This window comes from Perognathus longimembris, chromosome 6, assembly GCF_023159225.1.
Source record: "Perognathus longimembris pacificus isolate PPM17 chromosome 6, ASM2315922v1, whole genome shotgun sequence".
Classification (NCBI taxonomy): domain Eukaryota; kingdom Metazoa; phylum Chordata; class Mammalia; order Rodentia; family Heteromyidae; genus Perognathus; species Perognathus longimembris.
Genome location: NC_063166.1, coordinates 29,022,299 through 29,035,638, shown reverse-complemented (window position 1 = coordinate 29,035,638; position 13,340 = coordinate 29,022,299). Strand labels below are relative to the sequence as shown.

At 44.3% G+C, this 13,340-nt stretch overlaps 1 protein-coding gene across 3 annotated transcripts in view; it reads left to right on the top strand.

The window, feature by feature from the left end:
• Positions 1 to 13,340, top strand: part of Gcnt2 (glucosaminyl (N-acetyl) transferase 2 (I blood group)) — an 80,039-nt gene that overhangs the window by 40,492 nt on the left and 26,207 nt on the right. Inside the window, exon 1 of one of the 3 annotated variants that reach the window (XM_048348487.1) lies at positions 11,130 to 12,054. The exons of the other annotated variants lie outside the window; for them this stretch is intronic. Coding sequence (XP_048204444.1) covers positions 11,130 to 12,054 — 925 coding nt within the window. Of the gene's footprint in view, positions 1 to 11,129; positions 12,055 to 13,340 lie in introns of those variants that run through there. 3 annotated transcript variants of the gene reach the window in all.

The window sequence follows — 13,340 nt, the reverse complement described above, 5'->3', positions numbered from 1 at the left end:
ATTTTTAATATTGGTTTGTTTCCTTTTAAACGCTGGGCCTTGAACTCTCATTTGGCTTTTTCCATTCAAGGCTGGCATTCTATCACTTGAGTTGCACTTCTACTTCAAGCCCAAGGATTTGAATTCATGGTCTGGATGTTGGCCCTGAGCTTCTTTTGCTCAAGGCTAGCATTCTACCACTTGAGCCACAGCTTCACTTTCAGCTTTTTTGGTGGTTAACTGGAGATTAATTAAGTCTCACAATTAAGTCTCATGGTATGGACTAGCTTCCAACTGTGATCCTCAGATCTCTTTCTCCTGAATAGCTAGGATTACAGGTGTGAGGCCCAGGTGCCCAGTTTCATTTATATATCTTAGAATACGCACTTCCATTCTTCCTAAGTCACATGTGGTATGCAGGGAGGGCATTTTACATACCATGATTAACACTTACAGTAACTATTACCTCATTTGTTTCTCCCTTTATTATTTAGGTTGAGACTAAAACCATCGAATATGCACTGGGGAGCATCTATGGATCTGGTCCAATTTCAGTGCATTCTTTTAGGCTTCCTGTGAAGCTATCACATGAATGTTAATCATTGCACCCCCTTGCCTCAGTGATTCCACGCAATGTGAGGAAGGATCACGTAGAGTTTTCTGTGTAATATCCTTAGTGATGGTTGACATGCTTTCCCCTACCCTACCAGAGCTTGGGTGTTCCTTTCCCTTTCATACTGATCTATGAGTGAACACTGGGCAGTCAGTTATACCTCTAAGTAATGATCCTCCATCCTGGAGTGGGTGAGACTGGTGATATAGAAGGAGAGCAGTTCTTCCTGGTTTGTCTGGAACTTACCTAGTTTTAGCTCTGAAAAAATACTGTTTTAGCCAGGCACCAGTGGCTCATGCCTGTAATCCTAGCTACTCAGGAGGCTGAGATCTGAGGATCATGGTTCAAAGCCAGCCCAAGCAGGAAAGTCTGTGAGACTCTTACCTCCAGTTAACCATCAGAAAACTGGAAGTGGTGCTGTGGCTCAGATGGTAGAGTGCTAGCCTTGAGCTGAAGAGCTCAGGGACAGTGCGCGGGCTCAGAGTTCAAGCCCCATAACTGACAAAACAAAAAACAAAAACCCTATGTTTTAGAAAACCAATCTTGGATAAAAGGAGGTCTTGGTCACTGTGCATCTCCTCCTCTGTTCTTGCTCACTTTTCTACTGCCAAGGCATATAAGAATCAATGTTAGAGCCCAAATATTTATATGCCATGGAATAAAGCTGATCAATAAGCTGAAAGATGACTGATACCTAGTCATTTAATTCACATAGGATACATATTGCTCAATTACATAGAGAAAGTTATGGTTATCAGCCATAAGGGGCCAGACAAAAGTGGTCCAGGACTGGGCCTACTCAAATATCTGTATCAGTTTCCCCACTGGGTTTGCTGTTGTTGTTTATTTGTTCTGTTTTGTTTTGTTTGTGCTAGTCCTAGGGCTTGAACTCAGGTCCTGGACACTGTCCTTGAACTTTTTTGCTCAAGGCTAGTGTTCTACCATGCTAGCAACAGTTCTGTGTCCAGCTTATTGCTAGTTTATTGGAGGTAAGATTCTGATAGCCTTTCCTGCCTGAGCTGACTTTGAATCGCAGTCCGCAGATCACAGCCTCAGGAGTAGCTAGGATTATAGGTAGAAGCCACATGCCTAGCTCCCCACTGTTTTTGAGGAAAAGAGTGTAGGGTTTGAGGAAGTCATGTAAAAGGATGAATGGATGAATATAAAATTTGAGTCTAAAACCACTTTACCAGAGGGAGAATCCAATACAAAAATTCCCACTCAGAGACACAAACACAGAGCCTATCTTGAAGGCAAATTTGTTCCAGCTTGAATTTCTAGGAAAAGAAGAACCAAGAACTCTGCCCTAGAAAAATGTTTAAAGCAAAGTGAATGTCAAGCTGGGAAAAAGTGTTTGAAGATTGAAAATGAGACAAAAATGTAGTAATGCTACTAAAGTTAGCAGTTAGAGGAAACCACTGCCTAGCACTATTATTTAAATTTTTTGTTAATTTTTTTTTTTTTTTTTTTTTTTTTTTTGCCAGTCCTGGGCCTTGGACTCAGGGCCTGAGCACTGTCCCTGGCTTCTCTTTGCTCAAGGATAGCACTCTGCTACTTGAGCCACAGCGCCACTTCTGGCCATTTTCTATATATGTGGTGCTGGGGAATCGAACCCAGGGCTACATGTGTAAGAGTCAAGCACTCTTGCCACTAGGCTATATTCCCAGCCCTTTTGCTAATTTTTTATTAGCATATATCATTTGTACAAGAGAGGGTTTCATTGTGACCTTTTGACACATGTGAACAGTGTAGCCAGATCAACTTCATGCCCTCTGTAATTCTTCTTTATGCCATTCCCCTGTCTTAAAATAATATAATAAAAAGTTTCATTTACTGTTTTCATAATGCAAATCAGTTGTTTCTACCATATTCATCTTCATTCCACCTCCTTCATTAGCTCTTCCCTCTCCCACTGCTACCCCCACCACCCCACCCCAACAGCCTGATTTACTGTCCTGTCACATTATGGTTTTGATGCACCAAGGGTGCACTATGGTATTTCAGATGTGCACATACCATATTTTGTGCACAATAGCCCTTTCTGTTGCTTGTCTTTCCTCCTCCCCTCTATTGGTCAATAGCTTTCATTGAGGTTGCCTTATGCCATCTTCATACATGATTGTACTACATATGGACATTTTTCTGCCCTATCTTTCTTTTTCCCTCTTCCCTTCCCCTTGTCCTCCTACATAGTCTCATAGTTAGAATCTACCTATCTTTATTTTAATTTATTTGAAAATGTCCAGAGGCTAAAGAGGATGAGATCTTCAAGATACAGATCTCTGTCAACAGCTGCATTGTGAAATACTGTCTCTGTGTCTGGGCGAGCCGCTAGCTTAGTGGTAGACAGTGGTGGAGTGTAGGCTCAGTATGTACAAAGGTTTGGTTTGGTTCCCAGCACCCCCCAAAACAGCTGTGGTGCTGTGGGCGATTTGTAGGAAGTTGAGATGAGAATGTTTGCACCTGTAAGGAACTCTCCCAGAAACTTCGCAATCTGTTACCGATGTTCTTTCTTGAAATGGAACCAAGTGTTGCCAAAGGTAACTTTTGAGGTTGTGGTTTCTTGTCTTTTGTTGTTTCTGCTTTTGCTTGAGCCATTAGAGTTAATAGCTAAGCAGGCAACCTCAAAAGAAGAAAGCCTGCTACCCGGTGGAACTGCAGGGGACATAGGAAAAGACAGTGTGGCTCAGAAAGAATGAGGCAAGAAGCTAGGGTCAGGGGGAGGGAGAACTGCAGAAAGCGACCGCATGGGAGGCTGCTCAGACACACTCACTTTCCACTCCAAATGTGGACTTTCTTCTAGTCCTTTCCTAAAATTGGGAAACTAAAGCATGGAGAAAGGAAAAGACTTTCTCAGGGTGTCACAGTAGATTTAAAATTTGGCCTTGACCACCATGCTGTGCATCTGTTTGCTCTGGACAGGCCTAATTCCTAAAGACTTTAATCAGGTGGATGAGGTTTGGAAAAATGTACAGGAGGCTGAAGTTGAGAATGAAGGGAGGTTCCCTCCTGCTGGGCTTGGAGTAGAGAGGCAGGAGAGACAAAAGGCCAGGAAACTGGTCTTGAGGGGCACCTACTTTGACCTAGGGGCATTTCATATGTCAGCATGACCTCCTCAACGCAGTTGTTCTGCATCGCTGAACCTACCTAGGAAGGTGGGTAGAATTTGTAGGGTCCCATAGGAGCTAGATTTGGCAGCAGGAGGAAGAGAGATGCCTTTTTAAGCTTTGTCAGGTACTTATTATGTGCAAGACATTGTCCAGAGGGATTTTTGTATGCTTGCTTATAGTTAAGTCTTCTAGAAACTTGTAAGATCAGTGTTCTTAATAACTTCACTTTATAGAAGAAGAAAGCAAACCAAGGTACAGAGGGGCCCTACAGCCAGCTATAAAAGCTGACATGAAAGCATCTAACTTATCTAGCACTGGCCAACAGTTTTTTGGTTTTTTTTTTTTTGTTTGTTTTTTGGGTTTTTTGTTTTTTTTTTTTCCATTTCTGGGTCCCTTTTCATTTCTAGCAGAAACCAGAGGTGCATAGGCACCCAGGTACTCACAGTAAGGAAGCCTTCTTTGTGGATTACACTTGAGTGGTTTTGAGGGAAAGTGGTTAAATAATAATAATTTTTTAACCGTCAAAGTTCTAGCTGGGTGCCTGTGGCTCATACCTATAATCCAACTCAGGAGACTAAAGATCTGAGGATTTGGGTTCAAAACCAGCCTGAGCAGGAAAGTCTGTGAGACTCTTATTTCCAATTAACTGTTAAAAAAAAAAAAAAAGATGTGACTCAAGTGGTAGAGAACCATCCTTGAAAAGAAAAGCTAAGGAACAACTCCCAACAACTCTCAAGCCCTAGTACAGAGAGAGAGAGAGAGAGAGAGAGACAGAGACACAGACACAGACACAGACACAGACACAGACACAGACAGAGATAGACAGAGAGGCAGAGAGAGAGACAGACAGAGACAGAGAGAAATTTCCAACACAAAAGTTAAAACTTTCATTCAAGAGAAGCTTTCTGTCTGACATAATAGCCAGTTGTGTTTTAAAAAACAACACAAAAAAACTTTGTGGCATCTGCTGTTTCCTTGCCCTTAATTTTGCGAAAGTTTGCCTTTCCAAAAGCAAGTAATGGCCAAAAAGCAAAGTTAAAGGAATGTGCTTAATTGGAAGCAATAAAGTGAAATTTTGAGCTTTGTTGAAAGGTAGCTTGTCTTCACCGGAAGTTATGGGAAAATTAAGTCTGTGAACGCTATGCATCCTGAGCATGCTCAGTTTTTCCTCAATGGCGGTCTCCTTGGAACTAGCCACATGTTCCCCGATACCAAGGCCTCCTGTATATGTAGATGCTTTCATCTTCTTGGTCCTAGGAGGCAGTTTTTGTCATTTGGTAGTTTTCAAATTATTTGTCCAAGCTCTTTAAAAATTCATTAGTTTCTCTGTAACCCAGATGGTATATATCAAGGGTTTTGTGTGTGGGTTATAAATGACCAACATTATTATTTCCCACCACTTGACACTTGACAGAAATTCTATAGATTACAACAATTTTGAACGTGTAATATTTAGGCTTGGATTAAAATATAATTAATACCTAGGGCAGAGATCAGCAAACTGTACTATGGGCTAAATCTGGCCTGTTTATATGTTGCTCTGGGAACGAAAATTGAAAACAACGTCAAAAGAAGATGAATTTATGATATGAAGAGTTAGACTGAATTTAGATTTCAGTGTCCACTAAAAAAAAACGTTTTACTAAAGGATTGATTGGAGTTGTGGTTTAAATGGTAGATCCCCAGCCAGGAGCAAAAATAATTTCACAAGTGCGGGAGGCCCTGAATGCAAGAGAAGCACAAAAATAAATACATAAATCAATTAAATAAAAGCTGGACATTGGCAGCTCATGCCTGTCATCCTAGCTACAGAGGAAGAAGAAGAGGAGAAGGGGAGGGGGAGGTGGGGAGGAGGGGAGGAGGAAGAGGAGGAGGAGGAGGAAGAGAAGGAGGAGGAGGAGAAAAAAAGCTAGAAATGAAGGTGATCATCCTAGCTACTCTAAAAAAAAAGCTGGAAGTGGACTTGTGGCTCAAGTGGTAAAAGTGCCAGCCTTGAGTGAAAAGCTAAGGGAGATTGCCCAGGCCCTGAGTTCAAACACCAATACTACTGGCACGCACACACTTGCCTTGAAACATTGGAAGAGTGTGAGGCATTTGTTCGTGTTGGTTCTCCTTCCCCACGGTTTTCATTCTTCCTGTCCACAGCACCTTGGGCAGGTGTGAGCTGCACCTGCCAGTTCATTATCCTTATTTTCCTACTGTCTACCATTTCCATTCTCGTATTGGCCCCCTCTCCTCCCCTCCCCACCCCATATATGGGAAAGTAAATCCTGCCCACAATGCACCCTCTATTCCTGTTATGTGGAGAGCTTTGCTTACTTTCTGTGTCTCCTTTGTGATGGATGAGTTTGAGGCTGCCAGTCAGACCCTGCTGGAGCTGAGAGGTCCCATCAAAAGCATTGCCTTAGACAGCCAGGTGCCCTTGGCTCATGTCTGTAATCCTAGCTACTCAGGATTACTATTGAGGATTCAGATTTGAAGTTAGCCCAGTTAACTTCCTTTAAAAAGCTAAGGGACAGGGCTCAGGCTATAAATCCAAGCCCTATTACCTGTGTACATGCATGCGAGTATGCACTCACACACACACACACACACACGCACACACATATACACACACATACAAAAAATATCCAGGGTTGCCTTTACATAACTTTTGACTGTGGATTGAAGGCAGTGTTTTTATTTTATTTTATTTTATTTTATTTTGTTTGCCAGTCCTGGGCCTTGGACTCAGGACCTGAGCACTGTCCCTGGCTTCTTTTTGCTCAAGGCTAGCACTCTGCCACTTGAGCCACTGCGCCCCTTCTGGCCATTTTCTATATATGTGGTGCTAGGGAATCGAACCCAGGGCTTCATGTATACGAGGCAAGCACTCTTGCCACTAGGCCATATCCCCAGCCCATTTTTATTTTTTTTTAATGACATATAATATTTGCAACCTGGCTACAACCTTGAACCTTTGCCTTTGTTAACCTAGCTGCGATGTTGGCAAAAGCTCCTGTAACATTACTAAGAACTAAGTGGTTGCCTACAGGCTCCAAAGGCCCCCCAGAGAGCACAGCTCTTTTGTTTTACTGTTTAGTCTAGGCAGATTAAAGTTATTCTGGGGCAGAGAGGCTGGATAACGAATACCCACTTGTTTTCAATAGGTTAAGCCAACCTGAATGAACGGAGCAGAAATAATGTCCTGGTTGGAAGTTAATAGTGTAGCTCTCCCAACTTGCTGGAAAAGAAAAAAATGCCGGTGCCTTTACAGTTACTATAGAAACCAGGCCAAACAAACCTACCTCTGCTTGACTCAGCTGGCAAAACATAACATTCTAATCTTGCTCTGTGCATCTAAACCATTGTAACTCAGCTAGGACACACAGGCATTTTTGGATCATTTTTTTATATTCTCTTCCAACTGTAAATCATGTTTCAGTCTTTCATGTGCAGTCTGCTTTCAAAATCAAGTTGAGGGCTGGGAATATGGCTTAGTGGTAGGGTGTTTGCCTAGCATGCATGAAGCCCTGGGTTCAATTCCTCATCACCACATAAACAAACAAAAAGGCCGGAAGTGGCACTGTGGCTCAAGAGGTAGAGTGCTAGCCTTGAGCAAAAAAAAAAGAACCCAGGAACAGTGCTCATTCCTTGAGTCCAAGCCCCAGGACTGGCCAAAACAAACCCCAAAACAAACAAATAAAAACACACACACACAATCAAGTTGAAAGCTTTCTTGCATTTGGTTCGCATTGGCATCTACTTGGGGCAAAGAGAAGGAAAAAATCAACAAAACAAAACTGACAAAACAGTTCTTCTAGCCCTCAGCCTCTAATCCCTTCCCTGATTTTCCCTCACCAGTTTGCCACAGTCTTGCCACAGATATTGCTATATGGGAATTCAATTGTGAGAGATTTTGAGAGATTGAATTGGGAGTTTTTATTAGAAAGCCAGTGACTGCAGGTGGACTCATATCCCCTAAAACATTGCAGCCTCTAATGCACTTAATACTGCCAGGAAACTGAGCCATGAGGGTAGTAAAGAAAGAGCAGAAAAACAGTCTCAACAAACCAGATGAACTGTAAAAGAGCATTGAAGAGGGGCCTATGGTGACCTGAGGAGAGTCAGGTGTGTTACAAGGCATGATGCAATGGCAGCTGAGGTGGTGGGGCCTAAATAGAGCCATGGGCAGGGGGCAGAGTCACAGAGAACTCAGAGTCTCCTGGATACAGGTCTGGCAGGTTTGGGAACCTATGTCTAAGTGGGAATTTAGGCCTCTCACCTGGGGGTCAGGGTGGGGGAGTGGATTTCACCTCTAGCAGTTTTCGGGAAATCCTTATCACCCATGGAGATGATGGCTCAAGTTAAACCCAGTAACCACATTTCAAGATTTTTCATAAAAAATGCATCACAATAAACTATTCAATTGCTTTCTTTATATATCTGGATTTCTAATGTGGTTACAGTGATTTGTCTGGGTCAGATAGCAGGGAATGGATGCGGAGGAATGATTGGGAAGGAAAAGTATGGGGTATTTTAGTTTTGTTGTTTTGAAGTCTTCATTTTCCCCTTATTCCAGTACTGGGGCTTCAAGTCAGCATTAATGCTCTTGCTGAGCTGTTTCCACTCAGGGCTGGTGCTCTACTACTTGAGCCGCAGCTCCACTTCCAGAATTGTGTTAGTTGATGAGAGGTAAGAGTCTCAGGGACTTTTCTGTCTGTCTTTGAAGATCTCAGCTTCCTGTCTGGTTTTGTGTGTGTGTGTGTGTTATTGTTGTTGTTTTTAAAGACAGGGTCTCAATTTGTAGCCCAGGATGGTGTTGAATTTACCAACTTCCCAAGTGCTGGAATTGTGAGTGTGTACTACCACACCCAGCTAAAAGTGCTATTTACCCTGTGGAAATAAATATAAAAGCCTTAGCCTTAAAACACATCTTTTTCTTTTCCTTTAGCAAGATGAGTTCAATATTTTTCGTAAGAGAAATAATGGCAATCTTCACAGGCAATGTGTGTTGAATTCACAGTTGATACCGTTTCCTACTAAACTATGAACAAGAGTAATTTCATTTAGCCTAACAAATAGTGAAATGGGAGCCACTGGGTTTTTTTCATTGTTATTTTTTCCCCAACCGTTTCACAGACAGGAGGCCTGTGAAAGAAGCCTGGTTACTGCCACTGGCTCAGCTTTCATTTAGCCTTGGGCCCTGAGAGCTTCAGGATGAAGATTCTGGTTCTATCCAACGGATTGACTTTGGGATGGATGTTGTATTCCTCATCTGTATGATATAAGGGCTGTGTTTGGAGAATCTCAAATATTTCTGCCGTCTCTTGGGCAATTCTCCACACCAGTAATCCTCTCATCCATCCCATTGTGGCTCCTCATTAGTACCAAACTGCAGGAAGTTGAACGTGGTATGGTACTTCGTGCAGGGCAAGGAGGGGCAGGAAGAATGCTACATGGAATGCTCACTGATTTCCTGGGGGCAGCTACCGCAAGACCTCAGACAAGTGGGTTAGCCGTGTGACTTCAAGGGTGAAAAGGGAACAGAGCCAATTTTATTTTTTTTTTTTTTTTGCGCCAGTCCTGGGGCACTGTCCTTGGCATTTTTTTTTGCTCAAGGCTAGCACTCTACCACTTGAGCCATAGCGCCACTTCCGGCTTTTTCTGTTTATGTGGTACTGAGGAATCGAACCCAGGGCTTCACGCATGCTACCCAAGCACTCTACCACCAACCTACCTTCCCATCTCCTGGAGCCAGTTTTAAATCCATCTCCTGAAAGCTTCCACCATAGATCGTTTTTTGGGGGAGGCATCTGGGAGGCTTTTCCTCAGGGCTGGGGTATTGTCCCTGAGCTTCTTTGTGTTCAAGGCTAGTACTCTACTGCTTGAGCCACAGAACCACTTCTGGCTTTTTCTGAGTATTTTCTGGAGATAAAAGTCTCACAGACCTTCCTGCCTGGACTGCCTTTGAATCACGACCCTCAAATCTCAGACTCCAGAGTAGCTAGGATCCCAGCCCACCATAGATCTTTTAGCAGGACCCAACTGCTCATCCCTCAGAAGTGTCCCCACAGCCCCACTCTTTCCAGCCTCCCTTGCATCAATCCGAATCCCCAGTATACTCTACATTCTCTGTGGGCTCATTTTCAGCAGGTGAACTAGAAGAAAACCCTGTGCAATGTGACTAGACCTGCTCTTCCTGGCTCTGCCGATTTACTCTGACTGGTACTTCCAGGAATTTTGCAGCAGCCTGAAGCATTTGTTCTTGCTTCAGAGTCCAGGAAGTGGGAGGGGAGGGTGGGTGGGAAGGAGTCTGGAGAGTCCTTTGAGTTTTATAAAGTGACCTCAAATCTGATGACATCTCATCTTTAAAATGGACCCCGTGGCTAGTCACACACATATTGTAGATAATACAGAGTCATCAGCTCCAGTCATCTGAAGCTCTCTGTGAAACGAGAACCAACTTGTGCTGTCTGGGAACCGGGGACTATCACATTTCTTCCCCACTGGGCTTATAGAGGTGTGTTTACTTCATTACATGTCACCTGCCGCGACCCTTTATTGTGCGAAGTCACCTCATTCCACACCCCCCACTGGTGTGATTCTTAAGTTCCCTAGTGTGCACATTTGCACCCTGCCAAGTCACACACTAGAATCTGCCTGACCCCACCCAGCAAATATCACCATCGAAGATCTACTTAGATGGGTTGCACGGTTATTTTTCCTTATCTGTATCCATATGGGTACCAAGGTGGCGACAAGGCTGATAGGAAAAGAAGTAGAAGAGAGAAACCATAATAACCCTGAAGGAGATGTCTTAAAATGGTGAACTGTTAGCAGGTAGTGGGGGCCTGGCCAGGAAAACGAGAAGCACTCTGGAAGATTAGGATGGAGAGGCGTGGAAAGACAAGGGAGATCACAGGGGACTCGATTGGTTGGAAGGAGGAAAGGTAGGTGGGGTGTGATGTAAGAGAAACTGGCCTTCCCTTCACTGCCTTCTGCAACGCAATTTGCTAAGAGTCACACTTGCATGTCATATGCTAATGAGGAGACTTCCCCAGGGGCGGGGCGGGGCGGGGCGGGGCGGGGCGGGTCCGGCCAGAGCAGTCGAGGTTCGGCCCCGCGGGGCTGCAGACGCCCAGAGCCACGATCCGTGTCAGCAGCGCATCTGCAGCCGAGCCCCCCCCCCCTCAGGGAAGTTTCCGGACAAGATCCGGGCACGGGGAATCTGGGAGGATTAAAAGGGTTTGGGGACCGGGGGAGGTGGCTGGGGGAAAGGCCAGGCAGCTCTGGAGCAGCTTCCGAATTCCAAAGAGGCCAGAGACAAAGTCCGTTCAGTTTCTTCACACTGCTGTCTCACCCCGAGCCTGCGAACGTTTTTCCTCAGCCTCTGAAGACTTTTTCCTAGCCTTCCCGCCCTCCCCCACGCTGGGAATTGAAAAAGAATGAACTTTTGCATGAATTACTTTTTTGCTTTCACTGTGCTCTGTGTGGTTATTTTTGTGATCGTTTACCATAGCCAGTTAAGCCCGCCAGAAAGTTCCCAGAGACTGAATAGTTCCAGCGACCGATCTTTCAGACCTGAGGTCTGTGATTACGCCCTCAAGAAGAAGCTGGCCTTCTTGTGGGGGAAGACTTGGGTTTCACCTTTGGGGAGAGTCCCTTGCAAGGACTACAGGATCCAAAGCCACTACATCTCCAGCCCGCTGTCCCAGGAAGAAGCTGCCTTCCCACTAGCCTATGTCATGGTGGTCCACAAAGACTTTGATACATTTGAAAGGCTCTTCAGGGCCGTCTACATGCCTCAAAATGTCTACTGCGTTCACGTGGATGAGAAAGCCCCACTGGCCTTTAAAAGCTCCGTGGGACAGTTACTCAGCTGCTTCCCAAATGCTTTCCTAGCTTCCAAGATGGAATCTGTGGTCTATGCAGGGTTCTCCAGGCTCCAAGCAGACCTGAACTGCATGAAGGATCTGGTGGCTTCGGAGGTCCCCTGGAAGTACCTCCTCAACACCTGTGGGCAAGATTTCCCCCTGAAGACCAACAAGGAAATTGTGCACCATCTGAAAAGATTTATAGGGAAGAATCTAACCCCAGGGGTTCTGCCCCCAGCCCACGCCATCGGAAGGACTAAGTTTGTACACCAAGAACATAGAAGCAAAGGTGGCTATTTCATGAAAAGGATAAATACCTTGAAAACTTCACCACCACATCAGCTGACCATCTACTTTGGCTCTGCCTATGTGGCCCTTACCAGAGAGTTTGTCAACTTCATTTTCAGTGACAGCAGGGCTATTGATCTACTACAATGGTCAAAAGATACCTATAGTCCCGATGAGCATTTTTGGGTGACACTGAATAGGATTCCAGGTAGGAGCCGATTTCCATTCTCATTTCTTGTTATTGCTAGATTGAATCTCTTAACAGAAGAACCCATCCATTCAAATTCTGTACAAAAGTGTAAATGCTTAGAAAACGATTATTTGGGTTGCTTTTAGTGGCATTTCCAGGTGAACTGTTTGGTCTTCTAAATATGTGAGACACAATGGCCTAAGAAATTCCGGCAGTAACTAACATTTTAACCTTTGTGTAAGAATATAGTTGTGACTTTTTTTTTCTTTTTAGTCGGTCATAAGGCTTGAACTTGGGGTCTGGGTACTGTCCCTGAGCTTTTCTGCTCAAGACTAGCCCCTCTACCACTTTGAGCCACAGCTCTGATAGTTAGCTAGAAGTAAGAGTCTTGTTGGACTTTCCTGCTTAGGCTGGCTTTGAACAATCCTCAGATCTCAGCCTCCTGAGTAGCTAGGATTACAAGTGTGAGCCACTGACACCCCGTTGGTTGTGACTTTTTGCTCCCTCTCTTCTATTCTTTCTCTCTTTTCTGGTGCCTATACTAGGGCTTGAACTCAAGGCCCAGGCACTGTCCTTGAGCTTTTTTGCGCAAGGCTAGTGTACTACCATTTGAGCCACAGTTCTTTTTCTGCCTTTCTGGTGGTTAATTGGAGATAAGAGTCTCAGTCAGACTTTGCTTCCTGGGGCTTAGAACTACGATTCTCCGGTCTCAGAGTCTTCTGAGTATCTCCTCTTACATTATAGGCGGGAGCCACCCCACCCTGCTTCCCTCCAGTCAATAGTACTTGATAAGCACAGCTGTAAAGTGGGGAGAGTAACTTAAACAATCACCTGTGTCCTGGCAGTCATTGGAGCTATTCTGGGTGGAGGTGGTTTGTAATCTTGGCAACCTCTTTAGATGCTCACAAGTTCCCACTCGGGCAAAGATGCCTCTGTTCCTGGAGCTGTACAAGTGCCCAGGTTTCAGTTCATCTCTGTTCAACAAATCCTGCCTGGCATTTCATTGCCTCAAGGAGTTACACTGAGTGGAAACAGATTTCAGCTGGAGTCAATCCAAAGAGAACTTTCAATGTTCAGGTCATAGATTTTCATGGAAAGTCTCACGTTTTCATATACTGCGAAATGCAGTTGTTGTTTTTTTCTTAAAAAAAAAACAACCCACAAAACTTTGCTGTGGTATTGGTGTTTGAACTCAGGGCCTTGTGGTCTGCTGGGCAGGTGTTGTTGCACTGAGCCATGCCTCCAATATGCACTGTGAAGTCTTTTTGGTTATTTATGATATTTTGGAAATGGATCCAAGGTAT